The sequence below is a fragment of the Microplitis mediator genome, chromosome 2, assembly GCF_029852145.1.
Source record: "Microplitis mediator isolate UGA2020A chromosome 2, iyMicMedi2.1, whole genome shotgun sequence".
In the NCBI taxonomy this organism is placed as follows: Eukaryota; Metazoa; Arthropoda; class Insecta; order Hymenoptera; family Braconidae; genus Microplitis; species Microplitis mediator.
Genome location: NC_079970.1, coordinates 14682127 through 14701683, shown reverse-complemented (window position 1 = coordinate 14701683; position 19557 = coordinate 14682127). Strand labels below are relative to the sequence as shown.

The following is a 19557-nucleotide window of genomic DNA, read 5'->3' as shown; positions in this document are numbered from 1 at the left end:
AAATTCAAAACTAATAGGAAAAAATTGTGGTGATTCAGCTTCCGATGGATTTCTTACTCATATTCTCAAGTCATGTAAGTATTATTTTGGTATCTTGAAAATTTAAGATTTCTAGTAATTGATTTTAAAAAAATTAAGAAAATAGTTCTTTTATCGATCGAGTTGAAAATTTTTTTACTCAAGAACAAAATTCAATATAGATTTGAATTTTGACTGCTAACATATCTTTAGACTCTGACTAGAATACCTGAAACGGGCGAAATCACTTCGAAGATTCTTAAATAGTATAGCTTTTGCTATCTTTAAAATAAATTTAAAGTTTCTAAATACATAGGTAGTGTTACAATTCTACTCACAACATCTCTACTCCAAGGAAGTCGCTGCAACTCTACTTACTCACAATTTTACTCAGCCTCAACTCTACTCACAGTTTTTTTTACTCAGGTTTAACTCTACTCAGTTATATCTTTTCTCAACTACATCTCTACTCACGTATTTTAGCCTATCGATAAAAAAATTATTTGTGAGTAGAGTTGTAGCTGAGTAAAGTTGTCGCTGAGTTTAGTTGAAGATGAGTAAAGATATAACTGAGTAGAGTTAAACCTGAGTAAAAAAAACTGTGAGTAGAATTGAGGCTGAGTAAAATTGTGAGTAGAGTTGTAGCTACTTCATTTGAGTAGAATTGTAACACTGCCAATAATTAGCAGAAGCCACATTTATTTAAATTGAGAAATTCAGGGAAAAAATGATTAATTACTACAAAATACGTAACACACAAATTAAAATATTTTATTTACATTTCAACGTTGTTTTAAATTTTCATAAAAATACGCAATGTGATTTACAAATATAGCAATATAATATTGATTTGTATTTTAAAATTAAATTTTAATTTAATATTGCAATATAATAAAAAATATGTTCAATATGTTTATAATTAAATGTACACGTTTTATGAATAAATATTGTATCATTCCTTGTATTTCTTTAATCACAAAACCGTCGAAAATATTTATTTTATATATTTATAACAAATCACTTCTTGTAATTTACTCATATATTCATTTTATTAATTCATAAAATTAATAAATGTTAAAAATAATTAATAATGGAGTATATAAATAAAACCTTTAAAATAACGCAGTTCATAATTTCATAAAATAACTGCTTCATAAAATAAAAAACGAATCAAAAGATACGTCACCTAATTTTATATTGACAAATTCAGAGTTATAATTATTTCGTATTGTTGTATTAAATTAGTTTACGTAATTTAACATTCACCTTATTTACATTCATATTCAATATGATTATTTGCAAAGCTACAATATCCGTTTTTATAATTATTATTAATATAAATATTATTATTATTTGCTATCATTTGATATGTTATGGAAAATAGATTGCTTTTTCAATGACAATGAAATAGGGATATGATTTGCGATGATTCTAATGTACATCACAGATCTATTTAAATTTATTAAAAATATTGCATAATCACACATCTATTCGTTTATTACACGGATAACAGTATATTATCAGTATATATTTTTAATTTAAATCATGAGTTTTTTTTTATTTTTTTTTTTTTTTATAATGATTTCTACAAATTTTTCACAATTAACAAATCATTGCTTTGTAATAATTACTCACGATATAATGATGTTAAATTACTATACACAGCCATAATGTAGAATTCAAATTTACAGTCATCTTATTTTAAATCAAATAATTATTTCGATTTATGATAAACATTTAAATGAAAGCAATGCAATATGTAAACAATGGTGTGTAAAAAAAACAAATAAGTATACTAAACATCAATGGATCACGAAAATATCTTATTGAATATCATATTCATATCATCAATCCCTGGCGAATCCAAATTACGGTAATTTACCAAATGTTGCCGGAATTTACCGTAACATACATATTTCTACGGCAAATTACTGTAATATACGACATTTTACAGTGAATTACAGTAAAATACAGCAAATTATGGTAATTTGCGGCATCTTTAAGGTAAGAATTGTATGTTTTTTATTTTTGGCTACGCAACATTTGACCCGAATACAAAATACCCGCGACAAACCCATACGAAAAAAATATATATCCGGATATATCCGGGCCAATCTGCATATATGAGACATACATTTTTATATTTGTCGTTTATATGCAGATTGGCCCGGATATATCCGGATATATATTTTTTTCGTATGGGGAATACCCGCAAACCAAAATACCCGACGGCAAAACACCCGCAAACCAAAATACCCGCGACAACTATTAGATGTTGAATATCTTTAATATTGTATTTAGACAAAAAAGAAATTGTAATTATAATGTATATAATATTAAATTAATTAAAAAATTAGAATATAAATCCCTGTGACAACTGACCCCCACGACAATTACTCCCAATAATATAATTGTATCCTCAAAATAGTAAAATGAAGAGAAACGCAAATAATTAATTTTTTTAATCATACATTTTTTTTTCACGAAAAAATTAAATACTAATAACAATTGTATTAACATATGATATTCATAACAATTATTATTATTAAATATGACTTTTGTGTGTGTGCAATTAAAAAAATATACCCACACATAAAAAAGTGTGAAAAATAGCGTCTTTTTTTCACGAATATCGTGTGTGTGAAATTAAATCAATGTACCCACACACAAAAGGGTGTGAAACATCGCGCCCTTTTTTCACTAATTTTGTGTGTGCAATTACAAAAATATACCCACACACAAAAAAGTATGGAAAATAGCGCCCTTTTTTCATGAATTTTGTGTGTGTGCAATTAAAAGAATATACCCACACATAAAAAATGTCAAAAGTTGCACTAGGTCCCTGAACCCTACCGGGGCTTTGCCCCTGGACCCCCTTATTGAGATACTCTTTTTTCACGGAAAAAAAAAAACAAAGAGATTTTTTTCTCCGTTCTTTTTTTTTTGTTAATTGATTCTCGGGATGAATTGTCTTGGTCCCAAAAAGCATCACACCGTGTGGCGAGAGTTTCAGATTGCGGGTGTTTTGGTTTGCGGATATTTTGTCGTTGGGTATTTTGTCTGGGTATTTTGTCTTCGGGTCAAATGTCGTGTCACCTTTATTTTTAGAGTTTTTACAGTGGAATACTTTACTTTACGGTAGAATATCGCAGGCTTGCCCCAATTTTACGGTAAATTACCGTTCTCTTACAGCAAATTTATAGTAAAAATGTCGTACTTTTGCCATAAAATACCACACGTTTACCGTAAATTGTGGTATTTTTACCGTTAAAATACCGCAATTTTTCCGAATACCGTGATTGACTGTAATTTGGATCCGCCAAGGATATTGAAACTGTGAGTTTTAAATTTTTCTTTTGCCAGTCGAAACAAACTGATTTTTGCCCGATAATTAGCTTGTGATTTCGCTCCTGGCCAAGTCGCATTTATTTATTGTAAGCCTCTAAATATTTCTGTCATTCTAATAGCCAACAAAACTGACGGTTGTGTTTGGGAAATTGAAATAATAATATAAGTTCCCATAAAAAAAAATTATTAAATAAATAAAAAAGTCAATGTTCTTCTTGCTCAATTAATTAAATTTGTATAATTAAAATACAGCATTATTTTTTTGCTGCACTAGGGTCAGAAATTAGCATGTTTCGATAGACTCCAGATGTTAAAACTCCCAGTATCAATGCAGGTAAAATGAAATGTATCTGGTGATGTCAGCCCTCGCCTTCAGCTCGAGAATTCCACTTCAACCTCGTCTGAAATCGTCTTCTTTATCCTATCCCCTGTCACACAATATAGAGGAGAGATGCTGCAATTTGAACAGGGGGCAACTTTTTGACAGTTTTAGAATTCAAAATTATAAATCACAAAAAAAAAATTTTTTGTTAAAATTGCAGCACCTCTCCCCTACTATTAATTGAAAATTTTATTAAAACACACGTGTTTCTATTATTGATAATTCATTCCTAAAATGAAATGCATTACTATTGTTTACCACACAAATTCACTCGATCTACAGTGAAATTTTAATTTAGTTCATTCTAATTTTTCATTAATTATTTATTCTATTTCATTATTTTTTTTTTTTTAATTATATTCTCCGTTGTATTTTTTAGTGACGTATTAAGTCTAAATTGATTTTGTGGTTCTATAATTTGTAATCCGTTCGGCGAATGCATTTATAAAAATCTACGTTTCTCTACTTATACTAAACATCATTGAATTTATGTCAATTTTAATTTAACTATATATTTTTCGTCGAATAACAGCAATCGATTAAGCGGCAGCAAAGCGGCTGTTCGTTTATTTTTATATTAATTCGATTACTGTGAGCAGTAAGTTATTATTTTTTCTTTTTTTTTCTTTTAAATACTGTCGTAATTGTCAATAGAGAATTTCCTGGTCGAGATTGGTATCTTAAATTATTAATTACATTGTGATTCACAACGTGATAACCAAATTTTTTATTTTTAACTGAATAATCTCAAAGAATGACTAATTGTTTGTAAAATAAATATCTTTAATATCTTATAAAATAAATAGATCAATAACATATAAAAGCTCGAAATCTATAGAAGTGATGTAGATACTTCCAAAAGTTATTGTTTAAATTTTATATTTGTGTAATATCCATTAGAAATATATTTATTTCTTCAATTTAAATTGCAATTGTACTTCATTAAATATTATTTCGTTTTCTTTTTTCAATATTTACAATTTGCACTCACAGTATGTTTCAATTATTTGTTATAAGATTTTAACGAAACTTTTTTCAACAAAATTTATACTTCAAATGTATATATGATAACTGCATTACTTGTTTTAGCGAATCGATAAAACCAACAATCTTTTGGACGGTCATATTGTAAAACAGTTGTCTTTGTTCTTGCATACAATTACTTTTAAAGAAAATTTTATTGTTAACTTTCTGTATATTATCCATTCGCGTTGATTTTGATCCAACAATATAACAAGATTATGTAAAATTTTAATTATTAAATATCTATCTAGTTTAGGTAACAAACTAATTATTATTATTGTTATTATTTTAATAATAATTCAATATTGTTCTGCACCCACTTCGGACGGTGCTTACGTATTTAATCTCACTTCTCAATTATCTATTCACTATTTAAAACATTTGTTAAAGTAGCCCGTGTAAAAAAAATTTGTTCCAAAAATGTTCCAAAAACGTTCAAGACAATGAATTGTTCAACTTACAGAATTGAGACAATTCTGAACTTTAAGTTAAACATTTGTGGAACTGTGAAAATATGAGAAAGTGAAAAATTTTCAACTAGTGCAGTTTTCCTGCGCGTTTTATTTTTTTTTTATTTTGAGCACAAATAATTTCATTTGACAATTTTTTGGGTTTAAAGAACATTAAAAAAAAAATAAATAATAAATTAACTAGGAATTATGAACATTTACGATTCATACTAGAACTATTCAGCTATATGAGGAAAAAAAAAATAAAAATGATTTGAAAATATTTACGAACTTTTATTAGAACTTTTTGGGAATGTCAGTTTTTTTCACTTTTCGTACTCGTTCAAAAATAGTCCAAAAAATCGGTCTATCGGTTGACCCTGCGGGCCAGCCCTAAAACTTCCCGCTATTTTCGAGCTCCTTAAGCTCGAAAACATTGCTGTGAATACGTTTTTGAGCTCTTCGAGCTCAAAAATATTTTTTGTATGCCGTTGTTTTCGAAAAAAACCGTTTTTTACCATTTTTTCTCCAACGATATCTCTCAAACGAATTGACCGATTGAGACGGTTAAGGTGGCAATCGACGCATTTTATTGAGTTCTAAATCTGATTAAATTTTGAAATTAATTTATCGAGTCGTTTTTGAGAAATTAAAAAAAAACGAAAAAAAAATTTTTTTTTAATTTTTTCGTTAACGGTTTTTCTTGAACGAATAAACCGATTTTGGTGGTTGCGGTGGCATTCGACGCGGGTTATAAAGTTTTAGAGCTGATTAGATTTTGGAATCAATCCATCGAGCACATTACAAGTTACCCAAAAAAATAATTTTTGAAATATCTCCAAACGCGCCTTACCGATTAAGCTCAAATTTTCACAGCTTATAGCATTTAAGAAGCCGCGTCGAATGCCACCTTGTCGATCAAAATTGGATTATCTGTTCGAAAGGTACAGATATTTACATGCGTACGTACATACATACATACATACATACACTCGGACATCATCTTGAAATTAGTCAGAATAGCTTCCTCGTACCTCAAAACGTCAAGATCTGATAGAAATTCGGTTTTCGAAAATCGGACCGAAACCAATAACTTCCCGAATTTTCTTAGCGGGAAGTTAAAAATGAGTGTTTGCTTAAATAATTAAAAAAAAAATAGAAGTCCGCAAGAAAAGTCCACACTAGTAGGAAATTTTTCTCACTTGTAATTATTTTAAAGTTTAAAAAATGTTCAACTCATAGTTCAGAATTGTCTCAATTTTGGAAGTTCACTGTAAGGAACGTTTTTGGAACAAATTTTCTTTACACGGGAGTAAATGAAAATCAAGATAAATAATTTAGTTCTTAGCACCAGCAATAGCTGAAAGTAGTGAAGTCGATGAACACAAGTACCTTTTTTTAACTGAACAAAGATTGTCATTTAAACTTTCAGGCCTTCATAAAAGTCAATCCTAATTATGATAAAAATAGTTGCACCAATGAAATCCAATTAATATCAAAGATAATTTAGTGTTTGATGTTAAAATATTTTTTAACTATCTAAAGTTGAAAGACATGGAGTTTATTCCAAAATAATTCCAGTCAATATGTCTATTATTATGTAATTAATATTTCTCCGAAGCTGTCATGTCGTTACGTCACTGATGATGAAGATTCCGGTGGAGCTGGCAATTGAGGAGTTTGTCGTCGAGGCCAATGTTGTGGAGAAATTGGAGGAGTTGTTCTAGGGGTTGCTGGTGCAGATCCAACTACTCTCCAATTAGCACTTCTAGTTGGAGCCATTGGTGTGTTTCTTCCTACTGTCGTTAAACTTAAAGTACTGCCACTACTGCAAGCAACAGCTGCTGATAAATCAACTCTCGATACAGACCTGGTAATATTTTTTTTATTAATCCTCAAATTATTTGTTATTAATAAATAATAATTATTTTATTTAAATACCGTGATGAAGGGGCGGAACCTGTATACGAATGTAAGCCGGCAGGACCACTTCTAGGTCTAATATTTGCTGAAATAATACTTGCTGATCGTGCCATCGCTGGTGAAGGTGGTGCAGATGGTAGAAGTCGAGGGGTTTGTGGTGGTGTTCTTCCAGAACCAGAACTACTAGTACTGCTGGTTGATGATTTTCGCCTTAATGTTCTGACGATAGACAGATAAAATAATATTCTTTTACAAATAATCAATAATTAATCATTAAATATGTTACCTTTTAGAAGGTTGTCGACACATTCCACTAGGGCACTGTCTACCCATTGCACATTTTCCTTCACAAACTTCTCTTGCCAATGCTAGAGTTTCATAGTTTTGAAGAGTTGCTCTACAAAGTTCAGCATCGGATGCTGTTAATGCGAGACTTGGAAATCGTTCTCTCAATCTTTTTCGCTCCTTCAATTAAGTTTTTTTAGAATATATTTAAATTTTACATTGATTTTACTTAAAAATTAATATTTACTTCGGCTAAACGAGTAGATTCAAAGTCTTGTAGTTGTTGCTGAAATCCAACATTAGGATTTGCGACAGCTCGACCTACTCTCACTACTTTGAGTGCTTCTTTCCACGAAAGATTTGTAGTACTCATGATGTAAGCAACCGCAACTGTAACACTTCTCGACATTCCCGCGAGGCTAAAAATTAATTGATTTATTGGTTTTATTTAATTTATATAAAATTATTTTTCTTTAATAAATGGGTTAATTTAATGGATAATTACCAATGTATAAGGACATTACCACCCCGAAGACGAGCTGCGTGAATAAAGTCGTTGCAAAGAGAAAAATATTGCGTGAGATTTTGATCAGGTGTATCCGCCGCCAAAATACAGAGATAATGTTTATCCTTGAATATAAAATAAACAAAACATTTTGATTTAACTCGCTTTGTTTTTTAATTAATTAATTTAAATTGATTTTATTTACAGAATGAAGTCGTCGAGCTGCATCGTGGATTGCTAAGATGTGCGTGATTTCAAATCGTTTCAACTGTGCCTCATCTTTACTGTCTCGATAATTGCCTACATATAGACCTGGTAATACCTATTTACAGAAACAATATTTTTTTAATAAATCGATATATTTATAATATATTATTTGATTTAGAGTAGTTGTATAACTTATTCAAGTCGTTAATCTTATTATGTATACCATAAAACTGCGGAACAAATATCAATTCGTTTCGCTCTAAAACAATTTTATTACTTAATTTAATGACAACAAAAATGATAATAATAATAATGAGCAATCTACAGTAGTCTATTGTACTACCCGAGTATTACTTCCAAATTTATTAAATATGATTTGAATTTAACTGTTTATTAAAATCTATACTCTAAAATTAACTCTAGAATCTTTTGTTTATTTCTATTATCATTGAAATTTAATGAAACAAATCTCATCATTAACTCGCAAACTTATTGATTTTGATGATTGTAAAATCATGGGATTCTTGAAAAAAAATCTACAAACCGTCAAATTTTTTGTTATTAGTCATCTGCTATATTTTTTTTCCACTGATAGCAAATGAAACCTGTTTCATTTTTATTATCACAGAAGACATGACTCATACTAAATTTTTCTTATTTTCTCTTAATTATATAAAGGAGGGAGGGGCAAAATGGGGTACTTAAGGAAATACCAAGTTTTCAAGGACTCAAATACACTAAATCTTTTTTTTTTTAATGATAATGAAAGTAAATAGGAAAAATTTTCAGTTGCCGTTAAAAAAAACAAAATTTTTTATTTTTGTGGGAAAAACGGGGTACCCCGTAAAAAAGGTAAAAAAAAATTCTGGATTTTAAATGAATGTGATTAAGTTGAATTTTTTTGTAAGTAATTTACATGAAGAAAAACTATATTTTACATGATTATTGGATACAAAGGAAAAAAAACAAATTTTTAATAGTGTTTATCATAAAACAAAAGTCATTAATATTTTGCAACTGATAATTGAATTTCGAAAAAGTTTAACAAAAAACATTCAAAATAACGGTCAATTACATTTACAAAAGTGATTTTGGAATGTTTAAAAACCATATGAAATATAAAATTTTTTAAAATAAAATTTTCGGGGTACCCCGTTTTGCTTACCCTACCCCCTTTTGCCCCCTCTTCCCCTATATACACTAGGGTGAGCCAAAAAATCCAACCTATCGACTTTACGTCTTAAAAAGGACCTATATATCGAAAAAAAATATTCTCCCATTGGGCAAAATTTTTAGCTCAATTTTAAAAGGTGTTGGTAGCCATTTGAAATTTCCCATTTAAATAACATGCAAAAAAATTTTTTTTGATTAAAAATATTATAACTTTTGAACCGTGTGAGATAAAAATTCGGCTCTAGAATATTCTTGTAGGGCATTAAATTTCTTAAAAGAAAGTCCTGGGAGTCGAATTTATAAACTTGATATTTTGTACACTCACAGGCTATCAAAGTCTAGAGTAAATAGAATCATACAAATTTAAGGCTTTATTTGAATTTTCCAAATACTTTTCTTTTATTGTGATTGATAACAAAATATTATTTGTAACAACGTGGATATTGTTGGTGATTTCATTGCACCACATGTAGAACAAATTTTCTCGTAGTATTGACATTTTTAATAACAAAGCCTCAAATTTGTATGATTCTGTTTACTCTAGACTTTGATAGCCTGTGAGTATACGAAATATCAAGTTTATAATTTCGACTCCCAGGACTTTCTTTTAAGAAATTTAATGCCCTACAAGAATATTCTAGAGCCGAATTTTTATCTCACACGGTTCAAAAGTTATAATATTTTTAATCAAAAAAAATTTTTTTGCATGTTATTTAAATGGGAAATTTCAAATGGCTACCGACACCTTTTAAAATTGAGCTAAAAATTTTGCCCAATGGGAGAATTTTTTTCTCGATATATACGTCCGTTTTAAGACATAAATTCGATAGGTTGGTTTTTTTGGCTCACCCTAATATACACGCAGAGAATTTTACGGTATTTTTTACATAAAAAATTTATAGAAAAATTACTATGTCATAGTAACATGAGGACAGTATGGAATTATTGCATAAATCGCCGAGAACGTAGAAATTTTTAAAATACATCGAACAGAATTTACAAGGTACATTGTAATTTTGACAAAGCAACAGATTAAGAAATTTAAATTTCTTGGATAAAATTTAATCTGTTAATTTTCTATAAATTTCTGATGTAAAAAATGCTAAAAAATTATCTGTGTGTAATAGCTACATATATGTTCAGTCATATTTAGCGACAGAATAATTAAAGTATTAATTTATTTAAAGAAAATAAATACGATCGTATTTTTTCCCACGCAATTTAAAAGAAGTTCGAATGATATAGATAAATTTATTTATCTCGATACTTGGCAATAAAAAAGAGCTGAAACCATGAAAAGGCACAAATTCAAGTCAAGACCTTTCTAACGATACCAAATTTAATAATATTAACTTATTCTATTATATAGATATATATGGCTGGAACAAAATTTTCTTTATTCTCTTAATAATATAGATAATAATAATAAATAAAAGTAAAATATTCTCTATAATAATTACCATAATTTAATCAACATAAATAATAATTATTTGTATATTTAGCTCAGCATAAATCTTGATAGCTTATGATATTAATTAATATAGAGTAAATTTAATGTTATTGATAGCGTCAAAATTCTCAGGATACTAATCATAAATTATGTAAGACTTGAATAATAAATGATACCTGAATGAATTTTCTCTCTAAAGTTAACTTAATCTCTGTTAATCGAAAAAGTTTATTTAAAATTTAAGCTTTATGGTACGTTTAATATTGAATGGCCTGAGCGTAATAAAAAATTAATAAAACAATTATTAATTTATATAGTAATTCAATTTACCATATGCAAAACAAATATAAAATTTAAGATATAAACAATTATTAAAACAAGTTAGTAGATTATAAACTAGTCAGTTTCATACTAAGACTTAAAATGATGTTCATCAAATTGTTTAAATTTTATTATTTTGTATTTAGTATTTTTATTACATTAAAAATATCTTTTGGAGAATCACTTGACAGTATCGGACATGATAGTCAATCTTCTTCAGTTTCAATAGCTGCCTTTGATACTAAAAATACATTAAAAGTTGTTGGAAAAAATCATACGAACGTTAAAGGTTCAGTTTTTGATGATTTAAATGAAACTAACGGAACACGGAGTGGAAATGACAATTTAGTATCAAACAAGAATTCCGTAATTGGTTCGACAATATCTCATCATAGATCCGTGTTTTTTGAGCATGGGAATAATACTCTTGTGAATTGTAAAAATAATTTAGATGTCCAGGGAGCGGAAAAATTTTTTCCCTCGGGTACAATAACTCTTGGACCAGAGAAGACTTTCAAGGACATTGTTAATTGTCCGAACAAGTCAGGAGTTATTGGAGATGAAAAAGTGGATTCAATGTTAGGGAATAATAAAAAAATTAAAGTGGTTGTGAATATGACGAGTACTCACCAATCGATTGATACAACCTGGAAAAAACGCCTGGTTGATCCGTCTACGGTATCGAGTCTGTTGGTAGCGCCTAGTGCTCAGGGTCAATCGATAGATGTGATAAATTCAATGATCAATTCTTCAGTTTCCAATAATCATTTTCAAACAGGTAAAATTGCTGTGAGAATTATGCATGATGATGATTTTGATAGTTTTAATGAAATGATGATATGTAAAAAATGGAAAACGTTACCTTATAATATTCGTCGCTTATTAGCTCAAAAGATAAATTATATTATTTCAGGAGCAATGGCTGAAAAAATTAATGATGGTCGTGTTGATGATTATAACAACAATAACAATAATAATGAAGTTGGTAGTGATGATGATAATAATGGTAGTAAAACATCAAAGCGTCGTTTTAAACGGGGAAAATGCGGCTGTAAAAAATGGAAAAGTGCTGAATATAAAAGTAGTGTTGTTGATATAAAAAAGCCATTGGGTGGAAGGAGATCAGCTAATTTAGATGTTAATCTTAATAAGAATTTCAATTCTGTACGAAATCATGAAAACTATTTGTCTTCTTTAGTCACGAGTTCAAAATCTGTTTTTACAACAATTGAAACTACTTCAACAATAACTACTACAACAACACCATTAATATCAACGTTAACAAAATTGATAACAGAGATGAATGCAACAATTGCGATAAAAAAGATTCCACTTCTAAAGATTAATTCAAAAAGAAAAAAATGTCCAAGAAAACGTGGTTTTAAAAGAAAACTATCTTATAGAAATAAAAAGGATCAAGTTGATACAATTAGTAAAGTTTAGCTGACGAATATTTTAGTCTTATGATTTTCTCGACTAGGTTATTAGGGTGACCCAAAAAAACCGACTTTTTTTGTTTTCGTTTTCATGTGAAAATTTGATGATTTAACATATTTTCGAAACCCTCTCTGGAAATCAGCTCGATGAAAAATTTTTAAAAGGTCACTCACAAATTTTGAAAATTCCAAAAATAATTAAAATTTGGATTTTTTTTTTTTGTAATTTTTTCTTTCTCGTGGCAGGAATAGTTTATATCTGTAAAATAATGAATATGCTGAAAACTTTAATAATTAAACGGCGCTCAAAAATTTTGAATGTTTTCGAGTGCTGTCTTTTGGACGTTTTCGAGCGACCCTTGAATATTAATATTAAAGCATCTCAAGTTTTAACCATCAATGAATATCATAACCAATTAAAAATAGAACCCAAGATATAGAAAAAATTAGTTATTTACATATTTTTTGTTTTTTTAATCAATTTTTAGGTTTTTTTTGTTATTCAAATCTTACCCAATTTTATTGTTTAAGACTGTCCAGTATATTTTCAGTTATGCAAAAGTTATATTTTAATGAAATGACGATAATAATAAAATCATAAAAAAATACAACCATTAATTCCAAGTATTAGTTGCCTATTATGAGTTAATATTCAAAGCAAAAATTTTCAGCATGGCATTGATTTTACAGATCGAAAATATTTCTGCCACGAAAAAGAAAAAATTTAAAAAAAAAATCTGAATTTTAATCATTTTTAGAATTTCCAAATTTATCGAGCGACCCCCTAAAAATTGTTCACCGAGCTGAGTTTTGGAGAGGGTTCTTAAAACTTGTGAAACTAAAAAAATTTTCATATGAGACTCGAAAACAAAAAAAAAGTCGGTTTTTTTGGGGTCACCCTACTAGTTATATTTTGGCACATTATTTATGTTTATGTCAATATATTACAAATGTAATAGAAAAATTATTAAATCTTAATTATATTAGATAATATATGTCTTGAATTATAGATGTACAAAGTCGATTTAGAGACAAAGCTAAGTGAGCCAGGAGTTTCCTAATCATAACTTATCCCAAGAATGTACTATTTGATTGGCGACCAGCCAACTAAATCGGCGCCATGCAACCACCTACGTCATCAAGACGCCAAAAATTTTTGTTTTTGAACCTGAGTTATTAATTTCATGTAATTTTTGAGCATCAATTCATTATTATATCTTACTTAATATTATTATGTGAAACAATTTAAACAGTAAAAAATTATCTATATTTTGATTTTTAATTAATATACGAATTTATGTATTAGTTAAATGATTATCTAATTTACCTTATTCATGCCGTTTCCCATTTCGAAGACTCAAATTAGCGTGACAATGTGTTAAGAATCTGTTTTGGTTGTTTTAATATCATCATTAGAGGCATCAGATAATAAGATGCTCCTTGATGAGCAACCTGGTTCTTTTGTCTTTTTCATAACTACTTTATGCATTAGACTCTTCACATTGTGAATTACACTGTCATTACAGGCTTCTCTTCACGATCTTGAGGCTCTAGCTACTTCAGTACGATACTTGACTTTTTAACGTTCTTGTTCTATTAATATGAAAAAAAAAATCTATGTTAAGCAAAGTAAAAAATTAAAATTTTTTTTTTTATTAATTAATTTATTGATTTACTAAAACTTTTTTTTTTGTTACGAACGTTAAGGTGCAAAAAAATTCAAACAACAAAATAAATAAATAAAAAATGAGGATATCACAACCATGTGAATTCTGAATCGATCCATGCTATAAATTACTTAGAAGTCATAGCACCCAGTGGCTTGACAATAAGTAAATCAGTTAGCATAAATACAATATTTAAATTAGTGTTAGATTAGTATACAAAGATAAATTTTTAATGAAAATTCTATAATTCTATGCGCATTGATTTCTAATGTGTAATAGAAGGTAATGTAATTAATTAATAGATCTTGTTTTCTTTTAATTCATTATAGTAATCGTAATATTTTACTGTTATATTATGTATTTTAAAGTCAGTGCACTTGTTACCATAGAATATGCTGTGCCGCATTTTATCGATTTTTTAAAATCAAAGACAACATATATCCTACTTGTTTGTTGTGATTACACGTGTAAGTTTTTTATTGTTTAACGTCTTTAAATTCTCATTAATTATTATTATAAAATTTTTTATTCTTTTATATTAAAAGTTATGTAGAGCATGAATTCTATAATTCACATGCTTATAACTTGCCCTATTGATAAAGAGACGATGGAAATTTAAATTTAGTATCTATAAATAATTGATTTTTTCTTTTGCCCAAAAAGATTGCAAACATCTATTTTAAATTGAGAGTATATTTTTTACGTTCTTTCTTTTGCCAGAAAAAAACAATTACTATTATTATTATTTTGTTTTGCTTGCAGCATATCATTGACATCGTTTTAACAATAGCTTCAAGCGACAAATTTTTTGAGTGCTGTATAGATACATACTAGTAATCATTAGATGTGTGTATATATGTATATATACATATGTTTGCACACATTGTGTTAGTTATTTTACTTTTATCATAGTTAAAAGGATTAGTTAATTAAGGGGTTAGGGGTACTCAGGGGTATGAAAAAATGATGATTTTCAATAATTTTTTTTTTGTAGTTAATTACTTTATTTGACAAAAATAAAAACATAGCTTTATTAGAACACGTTTCGATTTGACTTCACGAAAATTTCAAAAAAAAAAATTAATAATTCAAAAAGTTATCGCTGTTTTTGTAGAGCCCGTTCCTCCCGAAGTCCTTTGCGGTGATCATCATAAGTCCTTGGAGATTCATCTAAAATCAATCGGACAAGAAAAATTAGTTTTATTAATAGATAATCTTGTGCCTGATCGAAGCTTTTTTTTTTTTTTTCGAAATTAACAAAATGGCGGCCTCAGGAAATTTTTTTCAAATTTTCGAGAAAAAAACCGACAGTTTATTGTTAAAAAAAAATCGAAATTTTGAAAAAAAAAAAAAATCCTTCGATCAGGCACGAGTTTTTAATGTATTTCAAAAGTACAATAAATTTTATTGAAATCTACCGAGCAGTTTTTAAGTTACAGTGATCACCAGTTCAGAAAACATAGTTTTGAGAAAAACGCATTTAAAGTTTTGCTATGGATTTATGTCGAATTATAAGAATTATTTAATAACTTACACTGAGTCATCTATTCCTGGACCATATAATAGCTCTTCAGCCGACATAGCAGCTTCCAAAATATCGATTTGCTGGTGCCTACGTTGCAATCGACCTTCTCGGGTGTTATCATTAGCGCGCTTATCTGCTACTTTGATACGTGCAGCATCCATTCTTTCTGCATACCGATGAGAATTAGGCCCACAATTAAGTCCTAGTGTATTCATCAAGACTAATAATGAATTTATACCCTCATTAAATATACACATAGCAACGTATGCAGCTATTTGTACGATGGTAAAACTAGTATTTACCGTTTTTGGGCATATTTTCCATACTAGTTGGTTAAAGCTTTCATTATTATTCTGATTGAATCCACCTACACATCTTGAAAGTAAATTTTCATTACTAAGATCTTCGTATATAGGCTTGATAGCTTTTAAAACATCAGAAGGTAAAGGAGAATAATCGTGAGAAAAGGTATCAAGCTCTCCTCTTGCTTCAGCGCGCTGGTAAGAGCACCAAGATTCTTCGCCTTTTGGACACATATCATGATTCGGTTTTTCATCACTCGAGCCGTAGTGATAAAAGGTTGCCATTATAGCAGATTTCATATTTTCAATAGAATCACAATGCCGGCGTATTGCTAAACCATAGTACACAGTTAGTTTGTCTATTAATTTTCCTGTGAGCTTACCTCGACCACCAAGACCTTTTTGTTTACTCTTCAGCGTACGTAATCGACTCCCCATCCGCTTTTGGACATGCCCTATACATTCCTTTTTATTTACAGTTGTATTTTCGTAAGGATCTGATTTTATAATTCCTGAATAGGTCTTGGAGTCACCATCACCAATATAGTTGGCATACTTAACTCCATATTTAGTTTCAGAATACGAAAACATTTCGACCATCGCATCCACCTCCATTTTCCCAGAAGACCCTTGATGATTAGCAGAACACACATCTTCATGCGATTGATACCATTCCTCGAACTCAACAGTATTTGTTTTTTTTTTCCAATACTCACATAGCTTACAATATGCACTTTTAATGTTTATGTCAAGAATCTTTCCAGTAAAATAGCCAATTATAGAAGAAACTCCAAATGACGATGTATATCCCCGTTTTTGCCAGGTTCCATCTCCCGATACAGTTAGATGATTTATATCTTCATTTTCAGTTGTTGGCATTGCTTGCTTTTCTTCATTCACAGCTTTCGTCATGAAGGTTTCTGCGACGGCTTTACTACAATTCAAAATCTGTTTCAGTAAAATTGTATGCGTAGATTTATCTAAAAAAGACGGCATGTCCATCAGGCCGCAAAACTTGCACAATCCTTCGTATCCTATTCCTAGTATTCTCATTACAAAAATGAAACGTCTGTTTATTTCATAAGAATGCCCAACGAAAGAACAGGAAGGAATATATTCATTTCCACAGTTATTACATGCAACTACAATTTTGAATCCCAGCCCACGTGTACTTGCTGTTTGAAACACTACATTTCCATCACATTTTTTACATTTTATAAGAGCAGAAATTGCAGTGAATACCTGAATAAAATTTATTATTCGAAATTCAGTACTGCTGTCTTCAGGTACATCATCTTCAGTGTTTTGTTTTAATTTTTTAGAAGATGTACTCTGAATACTTTCATCACGTTCGGCTGTTTTCGGATTAAAAACATTCTTTCTTTTGACTGAACGCGACTTATTAATTTTTTCAGAACTCCGAAGTTCTCTTGAAACCTTTCTAGAATCACGTCCCATGGTTAATAATTTAATTCACTTGAGAAATAATTTATCACAAAACTATCGACTGATCAGTGCAACGACTACAGGTATACTGGCAACCAAAAATTATTTTTCAGTTCTTGTACTACCTACAAATTGTGAATATATGTAGAAGGATATATATATATATATATATATATATATATATATATATATATATATATATATATATATATATATATATATATATATATATATATATATAATTATAAATACATTAAAATGGGGAGATATTCATGACAATGAAACCCGAAAGGTCGGTTGCTTGCAGCTGTTTCTAGCTACCTGCTCTCGAATGCCACGTAGCACCCGAGCGTCCTTTGGTCATTGTTAAATAACTCGAAAAGAATTTGTCGGATTCACTTCAAATTTTCACACAATATTTTTAAAATATTATACTTTAAGAAAATGCAAAAAAAAAAAAATCGATTTTTTGAAAATTCTGACTACCCCTAACCCCTTAAGAGTAAGTCATAAATATGAATAAGAAACAAAATTTTAAATTTTCGTAAAATATTTATGATTATTATTATTTATGTAAAAATATTATTGTTAATGATTTTGTTGTAAATTCAAATCTTAGAAAAACATTATTTCGTAATATTTATCATATATGAATACCTTATAGTCAAATCAATTAATGTTGATTACTAGAGTAAATTTTTTGAGATTATTATATATGATTCTGTTAAAGTATTTAATTAATATGGGGTGTGGCGTTAAGTATTTATTAAATCTTATATATGACAGTATCATGTGTATGATGTTATGATTGAACGTTTTTATTTTTAAAACATGCGACATACTAGTATTTTTACTATGACCTCATTGGAAATTTTTTTTTCGATAAAAAAATAATTTAAGATTTTCTATTATTTACAATGACTTCAAAATATCAAAGGTACATTAACTAAATGAATACTTATAACATTATTTTAAATATCTATGGATTTAAAAATATTTTTTATAAACTAAAAATTATTTGTAAAATATTACTGCAAAATTAAAATTTCTCATTCATGATATTGAATAATGTCGTTTTTTTAGCATAAAAATAATTTAAAGAAAAATGTTTCATCAGTTACTTCCATTAAAATGAAAATAAAGGAAAAATAAGGGGTACTTTTAGCAGTCATTTATTTAAGTATTTTTTTCAATAACCACTTACTAACTAAAAAAACGTCTCATTAAGAATCATTACCTCATTATTTAAGATATAATTTTTAATTTTGTCCATCAGTTTTTCACTTAAAATTGATAATAATCATTGCCTACCTCAAGAAATAATTTTATTTATTAAATTATGTTTATTTCTTTTGCCTTTTATAATGATGATATAAAGTAAACAATTAACACTGTTTAAAAATTTTTAAGAATCAACTAAGTAATCAACAATAAAAATTTTAATATAGACGAGTCAATTTCCGCACTAGTAATACATTCTAAGGGCACGTCGTCCGAAAACTGATCCGCTTTTCTTGCGGTAGAACACTATCCTCGTGCGAAGCTCGCGGGGGCGAATTCGCGATTATACGGTCCAGGTTTAGTGGTAGTTGCGATTACGCAGGCGCCGCTCGATACACAATCCCTCATCGTTCTCTTCGCCACGAACTTGATCTGATCAATTTCACAGCGGTGACAGAAATTCCAAGTTTTAAAATCAAAACCTTCCATACACGTTGAAAAAAAATCGGTAATAACACCTTTCATCTTAACGAAGTAATTATTTCCATACTCACATTTTAATGATTCTCATTCTTTAATGTTAACTTTTCCTATCGGAGACGGTAAACATTCTTATCCGAGATGATAATCATTATTAGTAAATCATTACTATCTCAGTAACTAGTACTATCGGCAATAGTAAATATTACTATACAAGAAACGAGTAATTAACATAAAATTATGATAATGATTATCACATACAATATGGTAACCCGGGTCAAAAATAAAACTTGATTTAGACTTGGTTTACCAAGTCGAAATTGGGAGCCGTTTTTCACAAGACAAACTTGACTTTTTTTTACGAAGATATGAAATACAATGAGTTTTCGCCTTGGT

At 28.9% G+C, this 19557-nt stretch overlaps 2 protein-coding genes across 5 annotated transcripts; one reads left to right on the top strand and one right to left on the bottom strand.

Moving 5' to 3' along the window:
• Positions 1-912: 912 nt before the first annotated feature.
• Positions 913-19129, bottom strand: LOC130663756 (dual specificity protein phosphatase 15). 4 transcript variants are annotated; one of them, XM_057463192.1, is made up of 8 exons: positions 18698-19015; positions 13848-14113; positions 8139-8255; positions 7934-8058; positions 7676-7847; positions 7430-7608; positions 7162-7362; positions 913-7090 (listed from the first exon to the last, which is right to left on the bottom strand). In XM_057463192.1, exons 2-8 carry the CDS (start codon positions 13866-13868, stop codon positions 6853-6855), a joined length of 1053 nt encoding a protein of 350 aa, XP_057319175.1. In that variant the 5' UTR covers positions 13869-14113; positions 18698-19015; the 3' UTR covers positions 913-6852. The 4 variants fall into 4 exon arrangements, with proteins under 4 accessions (XP_057319175.1, XP_057319176.1, XP_057319173.1 ...); XM_057463193.1 differs by having other exon boundaries at positions 18772-19015; XM_057463190.1 differs by lacking the exons at positions 913-7090; positions 7162-7362; positions 7430-7608; ... (2 more) ...; positions 8139-8255; positions 13848-14113 and adding exons at positions 15134-15357; positions 15722-17585 and having other exon boundaries at positions 18698-19129.
• Positions 10935-13818, top strand: LOC130663758 (uncharacterized protein DDB_G0283357-like). Its single transcript, XM_057463196.1, has 2 exons — positions 10935-11862; positions 11998-13818. Exons 1-2 carry the CDS (start codon positions 11187-11189, stop codon positions 12525-12527), a joined length of 1206 nt encoding a protein of 401 aa, XP_057319179.1. The 5' UTR covers positions 10935-11186; the 3' UTR covers positions 12528-13818.
• Positions 19130-19557: the final 428 nt, after the last annotated feature.